Source organism: Lissotriton vulgaris, chromosome 12, assembly GCF_964263255.1.
Source record: "Lissotriton vulgaris chromosome 12, aLisVul1.2, whole genome shotgun sequence".
NCBI lineage: Eukaryota > Metazoa > Chordata > Amphibia > Caudata > Salamandridae > Lissotriton > Lissotriton vulgaris.
In genome coordinates, this window is record NC_141700.1 from 743,967,636 (window position 1) to 743,992,813 (window position 25,178).

At 42.6% G+C, this 25,178-nt stretch overlaps 1 protein-coding gene across 1 annotated transcript in view; it reads left to right on the plus strand.

Annotated features, from left to right (window-relative positions):
* Positions 1-25,178, plus strand: part of LOC147678536 (extracellular calcium-sensing receptor-like) — a 121,429-nt gene that overhangs the window by 81,965 nt on the left and 14,286 nt on the right. The window contains exons 3-4 of the mRNA XM_086945680.1: positions 3,147-3,977; positions 18,254-18,478. Coding sequence (XP_086801806.1) covers positions 3,147-3,977; positions 18,254-18,478 — 1,056 coding nt within the window. The remainder of the gene's footprint in view (positions 1-3,146; positions 3,978-18,253; positions 18,479-25,178) is intronic.

A 25,178-nucleotide genomic window follows, 5' to 3' on the forward strand; every position in this document is an offset into this window, starting at 1 on the left:
CAGACCCAGGACCTGCTGACTTTTAGGAGACTTCTCAAAACCTGGCTGTTTGAGCAGTAGCTGCACCCCCCCTTCAGCTTCTTGAGACCCTCATGGGTGATTAGTGCGCTCTACAAATGATTGATTGATTGATTGAAAGTTTTTGGGATGATTTGTCAAACATTGACAGAGAAAAAGATGGGGAAATGTGTTTACAATGATAATTCCAAAAGAGATTTTACACAGTACTACAGCCTGAACCGCTGGACGGAATTCCACACAATTTGGCAGAAAGGTAGCTCTTGGTCCAGAGAGCACTCTTCTTTTAAATGGTGTAAATCTGTTTGGGAATTACAGAGAAATTTAAAGGTTTCTCAGATATACAACTGTGGCCGTGGAGGATCCGTGAATGCTCCCGATCTCATGCTGAGATCCGATTGACTGCCATCCAGGAATTTTGGGACTCTCCTTAGCTGAAACCCTGAGAAAAGGTTAAAATTTGAGAAATGGGGAAGGCTAGGAATATCCTGACCTCTTAGCTCTGGTGCACAGGGTTAAAAACATTTTTTTTCTTCAATTTTGCCAGAAAAGTGCGGTTGGATATACAAATCGGCAGCAAAATTGAAAAAAAAAATATGTGCAGTCACCACTGCTTTTCTCAATAAAACACAAGATGTCGGTATTCTCCATATACACATTGTTTAATCTACAGGATCTACTCAAGAGCATTGACTGCTTGTAATTCATGCATTCTTTGTTTCTCCAAAACACAGAGCAGTAAAGACCGCCAAACACTAAAGGTGTGGTGTGTGGCCATTTAGCTCCAGTCACAAATAAATTAGGTTACCTTTAAAGTATTTGAGTTCTGCACTAACCTCGAGGTGTGATTTCTTGGTCTGAATTTTGGAATGGAAGCATGAACCACAATAAATGTAAATGTCCAGTATTTGTAAAGCGCAAACAATTACCGAAAGGTGTCAAGGCACTTGGGGCTATCAGGAAGATTAACCAAGCTATTGCCTAGAGTCTCAGCCGCCGGTGCCAGGAATCGAGCCGTGATCCCTGGGTTCCAGAGTCAGTCACCCTGACCGCTGCGCCACACCTCTTCCAGTAATAAAGTTAAGCAATCAAATAAATATTTTTACAATTAGGTTATCTCTGAGTAGTAAACCAACAGCATGCCATCCAGATGAAAGAAGGATAACAGAAACACTCTTCCCTGAAAGCAATAGGGTACATTATTTCAATTGTGTAGAAAAATGGTGCAAATTAAGCAAACCTTCTAATGCCTTTGCTCACAAATATATTCATGTTGTAAATGAGGTGGAATGGATTAAAGTGCCCCTTTAATCTTTATTCAAACACTGCCATGCAAAAAATGCTAATAGAGGTCTCGAATTAAAAGGGGAGCCCGGGGCATGTGCGCCCCTCCCAGGGGTGGGCGAGCAGATGAAGAGTAGCTTTAAAGCATTTGGGCGGCAATTCTTTGCAGCCTTCAGGCAGATCTCAGGTGGATTAGAGAGATTAGCATGGGTGGTTAAATGAGGCAAGGGATACTGCCAAACCCCCACCCACTGTGGGGTCCATGCTGAGGGGGCACGATGACCAGTTTGGGCCTCGCCACCCACAGACTCAGGCCTGCACCACTGCCCAAACTGCTTGGTCCCGGGGCTAATGAATTAAGGCTTCAGTGAGTGACAAAGCAGCATTATTGCATTTAATACTCTGCATCTCTGATTTAAAACTCTTTCAACCTACCTCGTGTTTGTTTGAGGCAGGAGCTATCTTTTTAAATTAGGAAATTAGCTTTTAAATAAGGGCCCAGTCGATCTGAAGGGGGAAATAGGGACGCTGCTGCATAAACCAGGCTGATGGACACTATCGGGCAGACCTACAAGAAAGCACTGCAGCGCTGCACCGCAAGCCCTTTGGCTGCGCCAAGCTGTGGCACTTTCAGAGCACAGGAATGCGACATATCTACAATGATATGTCGCATTCCTGTGCTCTCCCCTGCGCTGGCGCAGAAACAGCTGCCATGCGCCGGCGCAGGCACACTTGCACCATGGTGATCTAACCGAAATCTGTGGCGGCCATCTTACTGTGTTACAACAAATATAAACTTCAGAGGATCAATAGAAAAATGTAACAATGGTTTCTAATCTCAACATTTTATGCATGCCTAATGCTGTAATATATCTTGTTAAATTAGGATGTAATAATCAGAAGTATAACTCCTCAAAGATGCAAATTCATAAAATTCCAAATACCCACTTGTGAACAATATCCAATCTCTTTTGTAGTCCCCTAAACTTAAGTGGCCCACATGTATTTCATATTGTAACGGGTCAAACAATTATAGCACAACTTTTGCATCACGCTGGTGTCAGTTATATTCATAGGTAAATACAGTTGGTAAAGTGCATTACCATCCAGCCCAAGTGGGCATGTATTACCTTTATTTCTATATTAGTTTCAATGACTTAACTTGCACAGAAACACAAGCACTTTACTCATCAGCAAGGTGTTTGTGGTACACAGAAAGATTCTGGCATACAATCCATTGCTTTCCAGTTCTAGGTGTTATCTTTGCTAGCAGCTTGCATAACTATGAGTGAATGTGACCAAGAATGCCCTTCTTGCTCAACTCACTTAGAAATCTGGTTAATCCTGGTGAATGCAAATCATCAGATGCAAACCTATACAATGATAAACAATCAGGATTTTATTCTCATAGAACCCATGAAACTGTTTAATCGTTACCCCATCAGTCGATTCAAGCCAAGTGCATTATAATGCTTGTCCTGATGACAGAAACAAGCATGCTCTCTTAATTTCCTTATTAAGTGAGCTTTTCAAGTCTAGACCATGTTTATGTTTTTCTTCTCCATCCTTTCATATTGCCAACTTATGTCCATATATTTTATAGTAAAATTAATTGAATGAACCCCTGGTCCCTCTTTAGTACGAAGAAAACCAACATTGTCTTCTGGCGAGATTTCAGTCTTCTGTTGAATTGACCTCCTCTCCCAATACATCTGTGAAATGGCATAGTGTAATGAGTTTTCTTAATTTCATGGAAGTGTTTCCAAGCACAAATTCTGCTTAAAAAACTAGAAATCTTTCTACTTAGCATCTTGGTAAAATTGTTTACATTTCTATTTTCACAGATCAGCTATTTTGCAACTAGTCCAGTCCTGAGTGACCGGAACCAGTTTCCTTCCTTCTTCCGGACCATTCCAAGTGATTTCTTCCAGTCCCGCGGACTGGCTCAGTTGGTAATTTACTTTGATTGGACCTGGGTCGGTGTTATTACAGAAGACAATGACTACGGCCATCTTGGAGCTGAAATACTACAGAGAGAACTTCTTGAAGCTGGAGTTTGTGTGGCCTTCGCTGAGAACATCATCCTCACCAGAGCAGATAGGAATGTACCTCATATTGTCCAGATACTACAAAAATCAGCAGCTAACGCTGTGGTCGTATTTGGCCTTGATTCCCATTTAGTTCCTCTGTTTGATGAAATAGTGAGACAGAATATAACTGGGAAGACATTCATTGCCAGTGAAGCCTGGTCAACATCAGCTCTCCTATCTGCAGACAAGTATTTTAATATCCTCTCTGGCACAATTGGACTTACGATTTACAGTGGAGAGATGCCAGGATTCAAGGAATATGTAAACAATGCCCATCCTTCAGATTTTCCTGACGATAGCTATTTTAAAACATTCTGGGCAACAGCATTTGGTTGCAGGTGGCAAGATCCAGAAGTACTGACGGGTTTGTGGGATAACAACACAAAGTCATGCACAGGGGCAGAGAGGATTGATAGCATCAGTGGCATCTACAATGATGTCACCCGCCCAAGATTCACATACAATGTGTATAGGGCGGTTTACGCCATCTCAGTAGCTTTACATGATCTCAGTGCATGCCAAGCACCGGGAGGACCCTCATATGATGGAGCCTGTGCGAGTGTATTGGAATTCCAACCCTGGCAAGTAAGAAAACTGTCTGCTAGAAATAGTTTGAAATAGCCAATTCAAGCCACAATAGCAACAGGAGGCACAGTGATTGGCTTCTTTTTTTTTTATTGTTTTTTTTATTGAATGTTCATTGCAATATACATCTTAATCCTTTAAATAAGCACAAATAGAGCATTAGAATCAAATATGTACATAAGACGACATAAATAGATGGGTTATTCCAAATAGATATAAGTTCAATTCATAGTAATAATTTATAATAAGTGGCTAGAATACTAATAACAGTTAAGATAATTACATAGAGATACAATGTTAAAAAGAAAAAATATAGTCAAGTACTATTCATGTAACAGTTCTGTCTTCCCTCCAATTCAGTATGGGTGCCCATATACGTCTTCCCATCTCTCGTTTTTTAACTCCTTTGAACTCATACAGACAGGACTCAATATTATGGATGCAAAGAAGTCTTGATAACCACATCTGAAAAGAGGGGGCGTTTTCATCCTTCCAATTTGCCGTGATCAGAATTCACATAACCGCTACTGACAGAAAGACAAGGGCTTCCTCATCTTTTTCAAGACCCAATTTTGAATCCGTGCCTATCAATACCAATGTCGGGGATAGATCGATCTTATGACCTAGCAGCCCTTCCCAGAATTTGGAAATCTCCTCTTTAAGAGGGCCTAATCTCACACAAGAGACGAACATGTGAATTATATCTGCTTGGTGTGAGCCACATCTAGGGCAGCAGTCGTCCTGTCTAACACCCCACTCAAATAATTTTGACGGGGTATGATACAGCTTAAATAATGTCTTAAAGTGCTGAGCCTGTAAATTTGAGGTCCAAAAGAGCTTTTTATTCAGTTCTATAGAAAGATCAAGATCGACATCGGGGTTATTCAGTTTCATGGCCCAACCGCTCTCTGTTTTCTCGATGTCATCTTGAATCTTATTTATTAGTAGATTATATAATGTTTTAATCTTTCTGCAGCCTCTATCCAATACCTCCAATACCGTAATATCTATTTTGGGCTTTAATTTAGGTCTAAGGCCTCGCAAGGTGCGGGCTATTTGTTCATATAAAAGCCAATGGGTACTTGGGATGTTAACTACCTTTTGCACGTCCTCAAACCCTCTTATCTTATCTCCCTCCATTAAATCTTCAATACTCTTAATCCCCATTCGCTTCCATTCCTGGAGACTTCTATCTGACCTCAATTGTGGAAAGAGACAAGAATTGGCCAGTAGATGATATGAATTTACTTTAGGGACTTTAAAATGTTTCAGGATGGATTTCCACAAAGACCATGCCCCTAATAAGGTCTTAAAACGCGCCTTTTTATAAAACCTACGCTCTACTTTGCGGAGCAAAAGTCCTGTGGCATTTTTTCCTAACAACAATTCATACAGTGGGGGAGGGCCTTGAGTCCCAAGATCGAGGTTCCCCTCAACAGGGTTGGTATTAGTCTGGAGTAATATAGACATTTGTTTTAGGAGGCACAACCAGTGGTATAGTCTAAGATTTGGAAGTGTCATTCCGCCCCTTTCCCTTGGTAATGACATAAGATTGGTAGAGCGTCTGATCTTGCCGTAATGCCATATGAATTTTATAAAGGCTGATTCCAATTTGTTCAATATTTTATCTTCTACCAAAAGTGGTATCGCCCTAAATAAGTACAGGACTTTTGGAAACATTACCATCTTTAGAGCGTTTACCCTACCAACCAAAGAAAGATGTAAAACATCAATTCTTCTCAGTTCTGTCTCTATATTTTTAATTAATGGGAGATAATTTTCTTCTACTATTTTCTCCACCGATGCATCGATTTTTACCCCTAGATAAACCGCAGAATCCACAAAGCGGGTATCAGACTTTACAATATTTTTTGAACAGATTATTTGAGTCTTGGATTCATTTAGGAGGTACCCAGAGCTCAGTCCAAAGATCTTTGCCATTTCTACCAAAATAGGTAAAGTCTGTTGGGGGTCTGTTGTAATTACGGCTAAATCATCAGCATATGCTAATAATTTGTTTGTATATCCATTAAATATCACCGGGGGAATATTTGGATTTTCTAATATTTTCTGGATGAAGGGATCGATATATAAAGAGAACAGGATAGGGGAGCAGGGACAACCCTGACGTATCCCTCTCTTTATAAAGAATATATCAGATTTTTCCCCCATAGCCACTACTACCGCGATCGGGTCCATATACATGGCTCTAAGTGCCCTGATGACTTTCTCCCCAAATCCTCTACCTGCCAATATCCCCCAGAGAAAGCCCCAATCCACCCGATCAAACGCCTTCTCGGCATCCAGTAGGATCATCGCAATCTCCCCCCCGTGGCATTCTGGGCATCAAACAGACCTATAGCTCTACAAGTATGGTCGGTTGTCCCCCGACCAGGGACAAACCCGTGCTGCCATGGGGAGACGAGGTCGCCATAATCCTGCCTAGTCGCTTAGCCCAGATCTTTGAATAGAGCTTAGTGACGGCATTGATCAGGGATATCGGCCGATATGAGCCTGGCTTCTCAGCTGGCTTGCCTTTCTTGTGGAAGATTACAATGTTCGTTTCCCTCCATGAGTCGGGCACAACACCGGAGTACAGGATACCATTAAACAAATCAACTAACATTGGTATAATCACATGCTCTAAGGCTTTGTACATTTCCAGCGGTATCCCATCGGGGCCAGCGGCTTTACCTGGGGCTTATTCTCTCAGGGCAGACAGCACTTCAGCATAAGATATATCTTTGTCAAGGTCCGTTCTAGTTACCTCATTCAAACACGGACCGTTATCTGGGTAACTTTGTCCTTGCTTGTTCCCACTATTTCCCGCATCATATAGTTCTTTATAAAAATTATGAAATACTTTTAAAACATCCTTAGTTTCTGTGAATGTGTTACCATTTTCATCAATAAGTGCAATGTGTTTTTTTGACTTTTCTTGTCTTAGCCGAAGTGCGAGGGCTCTACCCGCTTGCTCTCCCGTTTCATACCTCTTTACTCTAGAAGTTTGAAAGTCCCTTACTGCCCTTTGTGTTACTTCCCTCTGTATATTAGCTTTGATGGTCAGCAAAACATTATGGCTTTCATTACCATCTCCTCCAGTGGCGATAACTGTGATATGTTGTACTTCCGCAGTGGAGAGTTTACCCATGAGTTTCTCTACCTCCATCCTATCCTCCTTCCTGAGTCTTGAGGAGCAGCTAATCGTCTCACCTCTCAGTGCAGCTTTAAAAGCCTCCCAGACCCCATTTCGTGATGCACTGTACCTGTTTGCTGCAAAGTATTCTTCCGTCCACTTATTCATATGTTCAACAAACCTATCATCTGCAAGCAGTCGCCGTTCAAAAGACCAAGAGGTTTTAGCTCTCTCCCCTCTTCCCAAGTTATATATAAGCAATAGGGGGTTGTGGTCAGAAAGCACTCTTGGCAGTTTGATGATCTCAACCTTCTCTATTTCTGTATTGGATATCAGGATATAGTCTAATTTTGAATATTATTGCGCCGGATATGAAAAATATGTATATCCTGGATTCTGGGGTTCTTTTGTTTGCCATACATCTAATAACCCGTGTGATCTAATGAGAGCCTTGAGAGATCTAAAAACTTGGGGTTTTCGTCCTTTGTATGATGTACGGTTACCCCAGTCTATGGAAATATTGAAATCTCCTGTAACCACCAAGGGAGTGGGCCAGCCGGCCAACTCTGTTTCTAAATAGTCAAAAATTTCAGGATCATCGTCATTTGACCCATAGATTACACAAATTGAGAAGCCTAACACCATTTCAACAATTGCCCATCTCCCATTGCTGTCAGTTCTCACTTTTTTGGCCTTGCCCAAGGTGGTTTTTGCTAGTATGGCAACTCCTCTAACCATTGACGATTGGGTTGAACAAGCGACTTATTCAAAACCCCTTAAAAATAGTACGCTCCTCTTAGCCCACGGAATGTGGGTTTCCTGGAGGCATAAGATGTCTATTCTATGGTATTTTACCAAGTATTCTAGTCGCTGTCTTTTCTTCCAATCATTTAAACCAGCCACATTCAGTGTACAGATTCTAATGCTCGTCATCTATTTGGACACAATTACCCACAATGAAAAACATACCGGACGTTTCTTTTAACCTAATTTGCTCTCTTTGATTTATTTCCATATTGCAATGTTTCCTTTTTTTCATGATTTTCACCCCCCCCACACGCCCTCCCCTCCGCCCTCCTCCCTCCCAGCAACCTCCCACCCATCAGCCCCCCTCCTCCGTCCCTGTCCCCCCCTATACCCTCCACCCCCCAACCTCCCTACTCTGTGAGGCGCTCAGATCTGGCTGAGCGTGTGATGGAGTGCGGTACTTACGATGAGAGTCTGCTATGAAATACCAACAATCGTGACAAAACAATTGCACTCAAAATAAGTGCTAATTAACATAACACCAAAGTAACTATCAGTGACAACCAAAAATTCCCAGTACGCAGCGCGCAGTTAACCAGCAAGTCGACCCATTGTCTTGAGATCAGTAAGATATAGATTATAGAGTATATGTTTTGGTCACAGTCGAAGTCTTCTGTTAGTTTCCGACAGAGTCTAAGTACTCCTTTGCCTTGATCTCAGAGGAAAAAAACACTGTTTTCCCTTCATTAATGATTTTTAGTTGCGCAGGGTTTATTAAGAATGCTTGCATCTTTTTGTCCTGAAAGGGCTTGATCAGGTTCCTTAAGCGCCAACGCCTTCCTACCGTCGTATGGGAGAAGTCAGGTCTCACAAAGAAAGAGAACCCCTCGCCATCACGTTTGGTATTTGGTTTTGCCAGCTCGGAGATCGCTTGTCGTAAATTAAAGTTTCCCAGGAATATCAAGATCGCCCTGGGTTTATCCTCTGCTTTCATGCCCCTTTTTACTCTGAAGGGGGTACGATGAACTCTCTGTAGTTCTCTTGACCAGGCCCAATCCCTTAGCTCTGGGAAAGCCTGCTTGAGGAGTTTTAACATGAATAACCTTATGTCCGACCCTTCTGATCCCTCCGGAATTCCCAGGACCCTTAGGTTGTTTCTACGTAGCCTGTTCTCCATCGCCTCAAGCTTCCATTGGATGTCAACAACCTGAGAGCTTTGAGCATTGACTTTCGCCACAGCGACCTCGACCTCTGCTTCTGTAGAAACAATCCTGTCCTCCAAATTTGATACTCTATCTCCAGTGTTAGTGCAGGCCTTAGATAGTTTCCTAACGACCCCCCTCATTTTTCTCATAGCTGCCTGCGATTTGCGGTTTTCTTGGCGTGTCTCCTCTCTATGAGCTAAAATCTCTTGATGGATTGTCTCTAATAGAGATATCTGTGTTCTTTCACAGCTCGGGCTGTCCTGTGCAGTACCAGATGTCGTGTGATCCCAGCTAAGTTCGCACCGTGGATCCTTCTGGCCCTTATTTGAGTCTACTGCTGTCTTCCTTGCTGTTGCAGGGTGTTCTAATTCGAGATCACTGTCTGAATCCCCCAGGGAGCTGCAGTCGCCCTCCTCATCCTCCTCCTCCGACCATTCCAAACCATCAGAGGCTGAGAAGAAAGCCTCATTTTGGGCTATATCCGTACCAGTCGCTCCAATCTCAAGCAGCTCTCCCCTGTCTGATGACCCCTCCTCCTTATCGTTGGCTATCAGGTTGTCTTTTATATTTTGCGACTGTACCTGTAGTGTAGCCAGTGAAGTCCTGTTGGACACTACTTGGTCCTTACTGAGGTTACAGTGGACTCCACCTTCATTGATACTCTCGGAGCCACAACTTCGTTATCAGCTTCTTTATCTATTTTTGATTTAGTGCTCTCACAGCTTATTATTTGTGGTATTTGTGGTGCTTCAGGAATTTCTAAGGTAGCATCTGTTTTTTTCCCCGGTAATTCAAAAACCCCACTTGCTGTCTCCTTACCAGTCTTTCTTAACATTTCAGCTATAGAGACATTGTCTTCTGGCGAGGTTTCAGTCTTGTGTTGAAATGACCTCCTCTCCCAATACATCTGTGAAATGGCATAGTGTAATTAGTTTTCTTAATTTCAGTGTTTCCAAGCACAAATTCTGCTTACAAAACTAGAAATCTTTCTACTTAACATCTTGGTAAAATTGTCTACATTTCTATGTTTGTAAACAACAAACTTAGGGGTCTAAATCAGAATCCTATGGTGATTCTCTAATGCTGTACCTATGCCAACTAGTGTGCGTAGGAACAAAAAATTTATAGGTGGAGATAACAAACCATATCGCAAAAATGTGAGACACCGGTAACCGTGAGTCACCCCTGATTGAGGATTCCCATCAAAGTCTTGTATGGATCAATATTCTCATCTGGTAATCCTTATCGGGTATTGTGTCTCTTGATCATTGAGACCACTTGCATACCCTGATAGCCGGTTCGGGGTAGCGACCCACAATCACTCGGATATACCACATGATGTTGACATGATGGGAATGTGCAGTGCAAAAATGATATATGTGGTGATTAAAAAGGGATAGGGAACTTAACAAAAACCTATTTTAATGAACGTTAGCCCCTTCCTGTTTAAAAACAAGAACAGTTTAGCATAATCATCGCAGTACACACAAATAGCTGCGGAGAGACCAACATGTTTCAGCCTCAGAGGGAGGTTCCCCAGGCTTTCTTCAGGGTCTCTGTTCTTTACTAATGCTACTGCTTTTGAGTGATGAATAAAGTGTGAAAAACTATATGAAAAAACACACAAGTGAAGTATAACAGTAAAGGGGAGGCCTCCCCCTGACTCAGTCACAGTTCGAGACAACGACGGACAGAGCGGGGTCTCATATATCCTGAGCCAGGTCCAGGAAGAGGTGAGATCCACTCCCCGGACACACTGGATAGTACTAAGACACCAGGTGCCGAAGAGGAGTTCGTACAGACGAAGGAACAATATATCCTTTACTGTTATACTTCACTTGTGTGTTTTTTCATATAGTTTTTCACACTTTATTCATCACTCAAAAGCAGTAGCATTAGTAAAGAACAGAGACCCTGACGAAAGCCTGGGGAACCTCCCTCTGAGGCTGAAACATGTTGGTCTCTCCGCAGCTATTTGTGTGTACTGCGATGATTATGCTAAACTGTTCTTGTTTTTAAACAGGAAGGGGCTAACGTTCATTAAAATAGGTTTTTGTTAAGTTCCCTATCCCTTTTTAATCACCACATATATCATTTGGGCACCGCACATTCCCATCATGTCAACATCATGTGGTATATCCGAGTGATTGTGGGTCGCTACCCCGAACCGGCTATCAGGGTATGCAAGTGGTCTCAATGATCAAGAGACACAATACCCGATAAGGATTACCAGTTGAGAATATTGATCCATACAAGACTTTGATGGGAATCCTCAATCAGGGGTGACTCACGGTTACCGGTGTCTCACATTTTTGCGATATGGTTTGTTATCTCCACCTATAAATTTTTTGTTCCTACGCACACTAGTTGGCATAGGTACAGCATTAGAGAATCACCATAGGATTCTGATTTAGACCCCTAAGTTTGTTGTTTACAAGTTTAGTCCTAGCGGGGGATATTACTTAGGCTTGGTCTTTAAACATCCCTCTAGCCCTACTATAGCGTTTGGTTTCTCATACATTTCTATGTTCACAGATCAGCTATTATGCAACTAGTCCAGTCCTGAGTGACCGGAACCAGTTTCCTTCCTTCTTCCGGACCATTCCAAGTGATTTCTTCCAGTCCCGCGGACTGGCTCAGTTGGTAATTTACTTTGGTTGGACCTGGGTCGGTGGTATTACAGAAGACAATGACTACGGCCATCTTGGAGCTGAAATATTACAGAGAGAACTTCAAGAAGCTGGAGTTTGTGTGGCCTTCTCTGAGAACATCATCCTCACCCGAGCAGATAGGAATGTACCTCATATTGTCCAGATAATACAAAAATCAGCAGCTAATGCTGTGGTCGTATTTGGCCTTGATTCCCATTTAGATCCTCTGTTTGATGAAATAGTGAGACAGAATATAACTGGGAAGACATTCATTGCCAGTGAAGCCTGGTCAACATCAGCTCTCCTGTCTGCAGACAAGTATTTTAACATCCTATCTGGCACAATTGGACTTACGATTTACAGTAGAGAGATGCCAGGTTTCAAGGAATATGTAAACAATGCCCATCCTTCAGATTTTCCTGACAATAACTATTTTAAAACATTCTGGGCAACAGCATTTGGTTGCAGGTGGCAAGATCCAGAAGTACTGACGGGTTTGTGGGATAACAACACAAAGTCATGCACAGGGGCAGAGAGGATTGATAGCATCAGTGGCATCTACAATGATGTCACCCGCCCAAGATTCACATACAATGTGTATAGGGCGGTTTACGCCATCTCAGTAGCTTTACATGATCTCAGTGCATGCCAAGCACCGGGAGGACCCTCATATGATGGAGCCTGTGCGAGTGTATTGGACTTCCAACCCTGGCAAGTAAGAAAACTGTCTGCTAGAAATAGTTTGAAATAGCCAATTCAAGCCACAATAGCAACAGGAGGCACAGTGATTGGCTTCTTATTGGGATTAGGGAATTAGAATGCACATTGATGCCATTATTATCAAGATTCATCAAACTAGTGTGAACTATATCATGATCAACCATATTGCTTACTTTCCCAGGCAACATGGTGGTCAAGCCTGGGTTTTTTGTATGAGGCACAATACAGTGTGCTATGTGAACACTTAACTTTTTGATCTTTGCGCTTGTGATCTCCAAATTCTATAGTGGCATAACATTGCGATTATGGTCATGCTACTGTGGAAGCCATGCACTTGTATTCAGAATGGCAGAGGAACACTGATAATTCAAGGATGTGGGACACTTAATCAATCAGGATTTAAAAAAGAACAGCTAATCGAACGCGGAGGTATGCAGCGGCTGAGAACCTTGATGCTTCAATTAGGTTCAGTTGAAAAGCCAGGTGTCCTTTTCTGAATTCTAAAAGAGAGGATGAGGTTCGGAGGTGACGTGGGAAGACTTAGCAGCGAGGTAGTGAAGTGAAGTGAAGTGAAAATGCACTTATATAGCGCACAACCACTCCAAGGAGTATCTTGGCGCTTCAAAACCTTATTACAGTACGCAGCAGAGTATCCATGGCAAAGCTAACAGTTCTGTGGGAGGGATCAGATTAACGCTAAGCATCCTGAGTCTCATAAGGTAAAAGCTTCCGCATATGCGGGGGGGTGCAAGGGAGGTGGAGTGAAGAGATGTCTGGCGGGTAGGTAGAAGTTCATGCAGTGGTTGAAGTATGCTGGTCCTTGATTGTGAAGGGATTTGTAGGCATGGATCAACATCTCGAATAGACATCTCTTCTGAATGAGGAGCCAGTGCAGCTTTATGAGGTGGAATGATGTGGGTGTGTTTGGGGAGGTCGAGGATGAGACTGGCTGCTGAGTTCTGTATGGTCTGTAGTATCTTCAGAAGGTGCATGATAGGTAATTCCTATCTAGAGTGTGTTGCCTTAGTCCAGCCGGCTGGTGACTAGAGCTTGAGTGATGGTTCATCTGGTGTTGATGGGGGAGCCATTTGAAGATCTTGTGGAGCATGCCAAGAGTGAGGAAGTAGGTGGATGAGACTGCATTGATCTAGTTTATTATGGTGAGCTTGCTGTACAGGATAATGCCAAGGTTGCAGGCATGGTCTTTCGGAGTGGGTGGGGGCCCTAGTTCGGAAGGCCACCAGGAGTCATTCCACGGGGAGGTGTTGTTTGTAAAGATCAGCGCTTCCACTTCGTGCTGAGTTTTAGGCAGTTGCTTTTCATCCATGCTGACGCTGATCATGCATCTGTGGAAGTTGGCCCTCATGGTGGAGGGGATTTCTGATAGCAAGAGGATGAGCTGGATGTTGTCTGAATAGGATATGATGCTTAGTCCATATGTTCCGATGATGTTGGTCAAGGTGGTCATGTATGTGTTGAACATTGTGGGGCTGAGGTACGAGCTTTGAGGGATGCCACTGATTATGTTCTTTAGTTCAGAGGTGCGTGATGGTTGACGCATTTTCTTTATTCTTCCAATGAGGAAGGATGCAATCCAATTGAGCGGGTCTTGTTGCATTCTGATGAAGCCCCCTGATAAGGGTATGGTGGGATACGTTGTTGAATGCTGCAGAGATCTGAGGAGGCTCAGGGCTGCCTTTTCTCCCCAGTAAAGGAGGGTTCTGATGTCTTTGGAAGCAGAGATCAGTTCAGTTTTGCTGTGGAGATGATTGGTGTTCTCCTGGTGATCTGTAAGTTGTCCGTCATTGTTTTTTTTGAAGACTATTGTGGGAAAGGGGAGCAGAGAGATGGGGCAGTAGTTTATAAGTTTGCTGGGGCTGGCGTATGGTCTCTAGTGAAGGGTTTTGATCTCTTCAGGAAGGTGGCAATTGTGATGGTGAAGTTGAATAGGGTGGTGAGCTTTCTGCTGATTGTCTTGCTCCAGAGGTTGAAGATGTGGTGTGAACAGGGGTCTGTGGGGGCACCTGAGTGGACAGAGTACAAGATGGCTGTCGGGGTATGTGTGGTGAGCTGGTTCAATCTGGTGGATTGGTAGTTGGAGATTGCTTTTATTAGAATGAGGTGGCTAAAAATATTGGAGGGGGTGTCCTGGGGTTCAAAGTTCCTGCAGATGGTGGAGATCTTGTCATGGTACTAGTATGCCTGGTTGTCACAAAGTTCATGGGAATGGGTGATGAAGTTTTTGGTGGCTGAGAGGTTGAGGAATGCTCTGACTATTTTGAAGAGCTCTTTGCTGTGGTTAGAGTTGGCTTTGATGCCACGGATAAGAGAATAAGGAATCATTGGTGAACCATGTAGATAGTGAATATGTGTTTAAATGTCTGTGCTATGGAAATGTACTCATGGACTTTTGAGGCCTATGGGATATATTGGATGATGGCAACATTAAATAGAGTGCATCAAATGTTTTACTTGATTTACTCATGGTACAATAAGGAGTGAAATGTTTTATTGAAGTTAAGTTACTTTTGTTTGGCAAATTCAATGAGGCAAGCAGAACAAAAAGCAACAAGGCAAATAAGCAAGGCCGACACGACAAAGACTAAGAAGTTGAGCACAATAAGGCAAATACAATAAAGGTTAACTAAAGCTAGACAAGAAGAAGCAGGTAAAGGGGAGTGGAGCAAGGCAGGAATGGCGGAGGTGGGCGACCTGCTGTGTGAGGCAGTGAGGGGGAGCTGGCTCAAGGCAACAAAATTATTTTAAATTGCATTCTAGGAATATCCTAAGAAATTATAAATGACCTCTTTGTGAGTTGGTGTTACACATCTAAATACTGTGGTAATTCATTTTCTGTCCATTCCTACCATAGATGTCACTGTGTTTTAGCTGGTGATATATTGGAGGCTGGTGGTGTAAGGAGTGTCATATATTTAAGTGTGGCTATTTTCATATACTATATTAAGGACCTGTATATAATAATATAAAACTTTAACTATCTGGGCTAGCTAGAGGAGAGGGTAGGTGGGTAAAACCCCACACACAGATGCTAACATCATGGTAGGTGAAACTGTTGCTCAGCTGCATCAGTGCACCCATGATCCTTTGCAACAGCAAGGACAGATTCCTGCTGCTGTAAAGAGTTGTAGAAACTGTCCTCTATTTCTTTTCATGAGTACCACAAAGTGATTTGCACACAGTTGTGGTCAAAAGATTTGTGAATGAAATTGAGACTCAGGACCTCCATATTTTCATATCCCTTAATTATATGGAACTTTCTGACTGCCCTGCCTTTCTCCAAACTGGTTGCAGTGACAATGGGGAGACTATAGGTCCTTTGTGTGAAGGCAGTTCCTGCCACTTGATGGCCCATTGAGGCCCACCTAACTATCTATTATGTGACTGTCTGGAAGGAATTCACAAAGTCTGTCAGTTACACCCAGTAATGTGACCCAAGACAGGCTGCAAGCACAAAAGGGCTATGGGCATACAAATGCCAAATTACTAAAAGTGCAATTTTCTAAATTGTGATAAAAAAAATGGCTTTGCCATTAAATAGGATTTTTCATTAAAATTCCAAACACACCAAATGATGTAGCTATGTGTTCCTATTTAGAAATTACAGCTCATTAAACGTAATAAGGAATTTCTAATGCAATCCTCTGGGACGGGCAGTTCCCACAGTAAGGAAAAGCAAATTTAGCGGTATTTCACTATCAGGACATGAAAAACATAAAAGCAGCTGGCCAGTCTTTGAATTACACAACAGTCTTCCCTATGGGATGCCTAGGGCCAACCATAGGCTGACTGATATACCAAGTCAACATGGCAGTTTTGAATTGCATTCAGTCTGCAGTAGCAGGCCTGGTACATGTTTTAAGGTGTTACTTAAGTGGGTTACACAATCAGTGCTGAAGGGTTCACTGGTAGCATTTAATTTACAGAGGCTGGGTATATGTTATACCACTCTACAGGGACCTAACAATACATTAAATATGCCAAATGGGTATAATCCATTTTAGCCAGGTTTTAGGAGAGTGAGCACACGCACTTTAGCACTGGTTAGCAGTGGTAAAGTCCAAAGAGTCCTAAGGGCAACAAAATTAAGTTCAGCAAAATGGAGGAAGAGAGGGAATGGTTTGGGGAATACCACCTTAAGGCTGACAGGCCCTACAATAGGCGAGAGACCTTTTCTATTTTTGGTCAGTCAAACCTGCAGCATGTTCTAGGTTCACTTATAAGCAGGTCTAAATAGTTAAGTTTGGAGAGGTATCCTGACTGCTTATGGTTAGACGTGGCTTTGAGGTTTGGATTAAGTGTGTTTTAGCTCTTATTTTCTCTACATCCCAATGGTTTCCCTTTATGTTTAATTGTCTTAAAATACATATTGGCTAATCAGCTGGAGGTATGATGAACTGAAATTTGAGGCTGATGTCAGTGAAGTGGCAGTTTCTGTTACCATTACCACAGGTAGTGGTCTGGATAGTGCATAAGATTTAAATGTGATTCTGACATCTACAGGGAGTCCATGGAGAGCGTTCAGGTTGCGTTTAAGTTTTCACACTTGCATAGGCGTAGGACAAGTCAGTGTTCCCTGTCCAGGCTTTGTATCCTAGAATGAGGTTCTTAGGGAGAACAGATACATTATTTGTATTTGCACATTTGTATAGCAGACAAATCACCCAGAGGTGTATCCTTGCACTGGAAGTGTATATGATATTCCAACAGTCAATGGCTGTCATGCCTAGGTCTTGTGTTAGCTTTACTCAGTGAGCAAAATAAAGTAGCAGTAGCATTTATGCAAAACTAGAGGGTCATAACATGATCAACTGCACTGACTGGAGGAGTAATCAGGAGGTTGGATTCACAAAGTAATGCCAGTTATTTATTTTCAGGAAAGATGCTGAAGAGATGTTAAGGCCTGGGGGCCTGTTGAAGTGTAGGGAATCAGTAGCTCCCTTTAATGGAATGCCATATTTGCTCTGTTCATGCAGTTAAATGTTCCTTCATCCAGTAGTACAGCCAAAAGATGATGTTGCTATAAAGAAGCTCTGCCAAAACGAAAAGCAGACATGACAGTCAATGCAACAGTGAATACTGCCCTCACTCACATAAATGTGACATGCTTTATCATCAGGCTTTCTTCAATACACCCCTGCACAGATCAACACCTGGTGTGGAGCAAAAGGGAGGGAAAGGCAATACAAACACATACAAATAATAATATACATGAAGGATCCTGGGATCACCAAAAGAAAAAGGTGCAGTGAGAATTAAAACTAGCTCAGTGGTATCTTTTAGATGTAATGTTATTCCTAGGACCACCGACTAGGATTAAAGACCAAAAAGGAAAGTGGTGATAGGAAAGTATTAGGATTTCCTACACCCCTCCTTACTGCCAAATTGTCAACATGTTTCTGCTGCTTTTTAAATGCCTACTTTTTCAGGTCATCGCAGCCTTCATCAGCACCTTTCAGATCCCAGGACCCCCTCCTACTCCTCAGTGCTGGGTCTCTGAAACCATGTGTTCACAGAATAAGGGGTTCAATTAGTAACTTACTCCAGAGAATCTGTGGGCAGAAAAAAACAAATCAAAAGTCAATGCAACAACACATCGGTTGTACGCCGTAAAATAATGATAGGGCCTCTATTTAAAAATGTATGCACCTAAAGCTATAAACTGTTTCCTGTTATATTCTATATTTTTGGTTTTATTAAAAAAAAATGGAATAAATTACATCATCTTATTATATATCCTCCAACCTCACTACAATGAAATATGCCAATTTATTCATGAGCTCCGTTTCTATTCCCCAGCTTTACCACTACATCAAAAGTGCCACCTTCAAGGATGAATTTCAAACAAAGGCTTTCTTTGACAGTTCTGGGAACCCCCTGGCTCAGTATGACATTGTACACTGGCAGCTGGGAATAGATACCAAAATACAGCACCGGACAGTTGGACGCTATGATTCCAGTGCCCCCTCAGGGAAGAGCCTGCACATTAATTCCAGCATCATTGTGTGGCCAGGATCTGCACAGGTAAAACCATGTTAAGAGTACGAAGATCTTCCAAAGCTTCCATGAGTCCTTCCCCTCTAGTTGATAAACACAATGGCTGTTTAAACGTAGAATGAATGTTGGTGATGGGTCCTGACCAATAAGCTCTACAAATGTTTCCCCACCATGAGAAGGAGTAAGGCATTTATGTCTCAGTTTAAAAAAAATATTATTTTGAAATGTTCAAATCCTTTAGTGGTTCTGGTATGTTTAGAGCCTTGCTTTAAAGTGTTAGAGCTGAAGGTGATCACCACACTCTCTGCCATTGTGGACACTGTCTCCAGTCCTTGACGTTTCACCTAGAAATCATTTCTCTCATCTGAATGTCATAAATGGAAGTAAAAGAAGATTATGTGTTGGACCTGGTCATGTTTGCAGGGTTATCCCCAGTCTTTCTGTCTCTTCTGTCTCTTCCTGCTATTTTTCTGACCCTCTTTCTGTTGACTTTAGGACTCTGGGCACTTTACCGCTGCTAATCAGTGCTGAAGTGCATGTGCTCTTGCCCCTAAAAAAAGTATGGTTGGTTTACACCTGTTTGGCATATTTAATTCTATGGAATGTCTCTTGTAATGTGGTATAACATATACAGCGGGCCTGTACATTGAATGCTACTAATGGGCCTGCAGCACAGTTTTCACAACCCACAGAAGAGCCTTTAAATCCTGTCTCAGGCCTGCCACTGCAGTGCCTGCATGCACAGTTACTGCCACATTGACTTGGCATTTAAAACTACTTGCCAAGCCTTAACCCCCCCTTCCACTACATATAGGTCACCCCTAAGCTAGTCCCTAGGTAGCCTTATTGGCAGGGTGCTGTGAAAGTAAAAGGTACGACATGTGCCTTTATTGTGTGGCATGTCCTGGTAGTAGAAAAAAATGCCTAATCCTTTAATAGGCTAGCATTGAAAATGTCCATATGTATGTTTAAATGGTAATTCCTGAAATGAAAGGAGTAGCGCTGCCATGTTTGGTATGTTTAAAATAGTAGTGAAAAAATTATGCTTATGGATGTAGGTCGCTTTATTATTACTATTTTAGAAATGCCACTTTCACAAAGGGAGCATAGTTCTGTGTTTTTAACTGTATGTGCTTTGCAGCCTGACTCCAATCTATACATAGGGCAGAGTGACAGGTACACTTTGTGCATACTTTCCAGACAGCCACAACACAGGAATGGCTGTTTATTCAACAGAGGCGTCTGCTCACTGATAGTCTTCCTGGGCTGGGAGAGAGGGAGGTGGGGGTACACTTACATTTGTATAGGCTGTATCCTGCCCTCACACACAGGGTTTGTTTACCCGCTACTGATGTCTGGAGCCAGCGACGGGTTGACAGGGGATGTGTTATACTTGAAAGGATTTTCTTTGAAGTTGCCCTTTAAACAAAGATATTTTGAGGTATAAGTACAGGGGCTCTGACCCCACATTTTGAGAGCACATTTGAACTGGAACAGAACCTCTGTCACAAGAACAGCCTGCTCTGCACAAATGACTCAACTGGAATGCTCTTCAGTTGTCGCCTTGCTACTGGCTGGGTGGTTAAAGGTTTCATGGGATTTCTTTTCTCCTTTTTGCTATGCTGCCGGCTCCCCCTGGCTTTGGCTACACTAGGCACTGCTGGGCAGCCATGAGGAACAGCTGTGTGAACTACCTGCTCTCATGTGCTGCCTGCTTGTTTGCTACTCACTGCATGTGAACCCTCTCAGTGTTCTACCCAGGGCTTGGAGGCCTGCCCTGTTTTTTAAAAAAAGCTAGTGCATGGTGTGCACTTCAGTTTTACTCACAGCGCGTATGGAGCACTTCTTGTCACACTAGCTCTTGTTGTACTCCACCCCAAGTGCATGTTGAGCACTAGGGAAAACTTGGTGAGCGTGTGATGAGTGCTCCTCAGCCGACAAGAAATAGGTGTTCCTGGACCAGGGCCAAGTTCACAACCTTGGCGACAGATCCTCAATCTGGAGACCAGAAGCAGGACTTGTGCCCGAGCCTGCATCTCCCCTTCCCAGTGCATGGCACTGGTTGTTGCAATGGCCCGAAGAGGGTTTACCCTCTCCCTTCTTTCGAGTGCATTTCCTGCATCCCATCTGTGTTGACATACCTGGAGGGGGGAACCCTTTCTGGCAGGTGATGGGGAGAAAAGTCTCGATGGAGGGCCCAATCACTCTCAAATCCCCTGCTGCATTCAGAAGGGCACAGTGGAGATTTCTTACTCACAGATAACATAAAGGATCAGATAAGGGCACCATCGCTGCTGACCCCTTCTTTACATAGATCTTGCCTAACGCATATCTGAAAAAGTAATTACTGCATTCCTAGCACTTTTCACCTCACAGTGGGCATTTGCTGGATGGTGCTGGTGGGGGGAGACCCTAATGGATGCCTCCCACATCAAAAGTTTTTGCAGATGGAGATTTCTAAAATTACCACATTACACATAGTAGGTGGGCAGGGTCTCCTGTGTCCTATGCTCTGAAAATAAAATGCACTCAGTGCAATTAGGCCATTGTGATGACCCTACCCCTGCTGATAGGCGGGTTGGTGTTCCTGAATCTATGTTCATTTACTATTGATAATATGCTTATGACGATCTGTATTGATATATGTATTTTCATCTAACCTAATTACAGTATTTCATGCCCTGATATTATAATGTAAGGAACTTTGATCCTTTCATTGACAGGATAACAAGTATAATTTCAGGATATGCGTAATATGTACAGTAGTATTAATTATTGTACCTTTTTAGAACCTGCTGCATTTCTTGCCCTGATGTTAGGACGTATGTTTTAATTCTTGCATTGCCAGGATAAGGCGTACTGACTTGGCACAGTATGCACAGTGTCCTGGTTATGTCCTTTTGATCTATGTTTTATGTACAGTATACAATATATATTCTTTTTTTTTTTTTTTTGTATCCTCATCTGCCCGACACACGTCCCTTAGATGCGGGAGAAACCAACCAATCATCTCACTGCCTCTAGAAGCAAGACCCTGGAGATTGAGCCGCTTCACTACTTGGCGAAGAGTTTTATGAATTGATAGGAACAACCGTACATCTTATGATGATGTCTCAAAGCAACTTCGTGCCGAAGTATTCAGTATATATATGTCGGAATCTGGGCTGACCACAATACTGAACTGTTGAGTGGATGGGCTTAATCATCGGATATTGGGGGAAAAAAAAAAAGGAAAAAAAGGAAAAAAAAAAAAAAGAAAAAAACCCCAATAGGACCTCACTTCCACTCAGTCAAAAGCTTCCAAAATGTGAGATTCTGAGCTCTACATGATCTTCTCAGATCTACCTTTGAGGTTTCATATAATGAGTTTAACCATCCTGAGTGGGTGGGAGGGGTGGTTTCCACCCATTGCATACATATCTGCCGTCTTGCCAGCAGTATAGCGTAAAACAGAAAGGATCGTGCTGCCCCAGTTATGTTCTGGTGTACACCAAGGATGACAATTGATAAAGATAATGAGATATCGGTTTGGATAATTGAGTCCAGTGTAGCTTTAATCTCTGTCCAGAAAGTAGCTAGATGGGGGCATTCCCAAAACATATGAGTGTCAGATGCTGAGGGGAGTTTGCATTTGTTACAGCATTTCCCCTCTTGAAATTTAGACAAACGTAGAGGAGTAAGATAAGCCGGATGTAAAGTGAACAGATGGTTTCGTCTAAGCCAAGCGGGTTTTACCAATTTATATAAAAGGGTGAAAGATTCTATCCAACTGTCCTCCTCTATTGCCGCAATTTCTCTCCCCCATAACTGTTTTGGCAGGTGGAACTCCCCATCTATCTCCTCATGTATAGACCAATACCAGCAAGCCACCTCTTTACCTCCTATCTGTTTTCCAACTAGCTGTTGTTCTAGAGGACTAGTTCTCCCGATATTAGGGACTTTCCTGATCAATTCTCTGGCCCAACTGCTAATTTGTATGTATTTAAATCTAGACAATGTCACCCCTACTCTTTCCCTAAGGGCTTCCCACGGTATCAGGATGCCACCATCAAGTAAGTCCCCCCATCTAGCAAGCCCAGCTGATGTTAGAGGGGTGGCTAGAGAGTCCTGGAAGCATGGTGGAAGCCCGGGAGAGTCCCAAATTGGTGCATAATTAGAATAATACGCCAACCCCACTCTGCGCTTAATTTGTACCCACGTCTTTAATTGCGTTAATAAGATCTTTAACCTCACCTTCTTGAAAAACTTTTGTTCTCCGAACTTGAAAAGAAACCCATCCAATGGGAGGTTTGCCCCTACCAACATTGCTTTAAATAATTTCCCATTTGAGGTGACATCTGGTGTCTTCAGAAGCATTCTTGAGTGGGAAAGCTGGAACGCCCAGGAATAATACTGAATATCTGGGAGGGCCAGGCCACCTTTTTCCCTCCTCCTCCTCAATTTTTTCCAAGCCAACCTTGTCGCTTTGTACCCCCATATGAAATAATTTATTTCTTGTTGACACTTAAGAAGTTGTTTAGAATCAAATGCAATGGCAATTGCATTAAAGATAAAGGTCAATTTCGGGAGGATGGACATCTTTACAATATTAACCCTCCCATAAATTGATAGTCTAAGACCTACCCAGGATCTTAAAAGGGCCCTACACTCTTTGGCAACCAAGTCTAGGTTTGATTTTGCTAAGTCGTCTATGTCTTGTGTGATTTTAACTCCAAGATAACGTATTGCGTGTGTTGAGGGCGTCACCCCCACACCCGGATTGGCAATATTCCATGTCATCAACTCGGTCTTTTCGGCGTTAATATCGTAGCCTGAGATACCTCCAAATTATTTGGCTTTTTCGACCACTACGGGGAAAGCATTTGCAGGGTCACTGGTGTATATTACGATATCGTCGGCATATAGCCCAACTTTCCTTTCCCATCCACCGAATTTAAATGAGGAAATTCTTGAGTCATCCCTAAAGGATTGTGCAAGTGGCTCAATGTATATATTAAATAGTAAAGGGGACAGGGGGCAGCCCTGTCTTGTCCCCCTAGTGATCTGAAAGGGCTGAGTACACACGCCATTCACCATGATACTTGCACTGGGATTTTGATATAAGAGTCCAATTGATCTTCGAAAATTTGGACCACATGCAAATTTCTTCATAGTTTCTGCTAAGTATATCCAATTTACCCGGTCAAACGCTTTAGTTGCGTCAAGGGTCATAATCGCCAAAGGAAGGGAAAAAGTAGAGGCAATGTCCACTGCCCCGATCAAATCGTATGTTAGGTCCGAAAGTTGTCTACTCTTTATAAAGCCTTTTTGGTCAGTATGAATAATTGACCCAACCTCACGTCCAAGTCTGTTTGCCAGCACAGCCGCAAAGATCTTATAATCGCTGTTTAAAAGTGAAATTGGCCTATATGAGCCGCATTTGGCTGGGTCTTTCCCGGGTTTTGGAATCAAGACAATAATCGCCTCTCCCCAAGACTTCGGAGGAGCCACACCGTTTATTAGGATATCGTTGAAGAGTCTTGTCAGCACCAAAATTATTTCCGCGGCTATGACCCGTAATAATTCGCCAGGGAGGCCATCCGGGCCTGTTGCCTTGCCCCTCTTCACCTTTTTAATGCTTTCCTTCACTTCTTCTTCTGAAATAGGTCTATCAAGACGCTCGCTTTGTTCAGAGCTAAGAGTGGGAAGAGTAATCTTCTCCAACCATCTAAGATTTGAAATGGGGTCCTCCAAAATTTCTTCCTTGTATTTTTTTTTTAAAAACTCCAAAAATGCTTCCCCAATATCTTTAACAGATGTTCTTTCACTTGCCTCTCCATCTACCATGATATGTTTTATGTGTTTTTTTGCCTGGTCCAATTTAATTTTCCACGCCAGGACCTTACCTGCAGACTCACCGTATTCAAAATTGGAGATTTTACTTACTTCCCATTTTAGAGCGACTCTTTCTTGAAGGATGTTTTCTAGCTTTTCTTTTAAGCCCTTACGTTGTTCTTGCTCCATATTGGTTCCGATTCCGGTGCCAATATGTTGATCCAATAATGCAATGTCCCTTTCAATATTATTAACCTTAGCTCTGTAGATTTTCCCTCGGTAAGAGGCCCTATTAGTTATGTAACCTCTCATATAAGCTTTAAAGGCTTCCCATACTGTATTTAACTGTGTGGAATTAATATTTGTGTCCATGAAAATTTTGTTTCGTGGATGAGAAGGTCTGTTTCTTCTTCATCTAGAAGAATAGTACGGTCAAATGACCACAAGGCCTGAGAGGGTTGCTGGCCCGATTGCAAACAAAAAAATATAGCGGAATGGTCCGATAAGTGTGAAGGTAAATACATTATATCCTTAAGGTGGTCTCTAAGTGAGTAACTAAAAAGGGCGTAGTCAATCCTTGATTTATGATTATATTTATAGTTGTGGTATGATACACCGAGTGCCCTACCCGCTCTCTCCCTCCATGGATCCGCCAATCCGAGTGTCGACATAACATCCCCCAACACCTGCCTGGATTTTTTAAAGGTTACTGCCCTTGAATTAGGGGATTTATCCAGCCTTGGGTTGAGTACCAGATTAAAATCTCCCATCCAGATTATCGGACCTTGTGTTGACAATAACTGGTTCTGAATTTTAATCAAATATGAAGGGTCATCCTGGTTAGGACCGTAATAGCCTACCAAATTGTATGTATTATTAACTAGACTGACTCTAGCGTATAGCCATCTGCCAC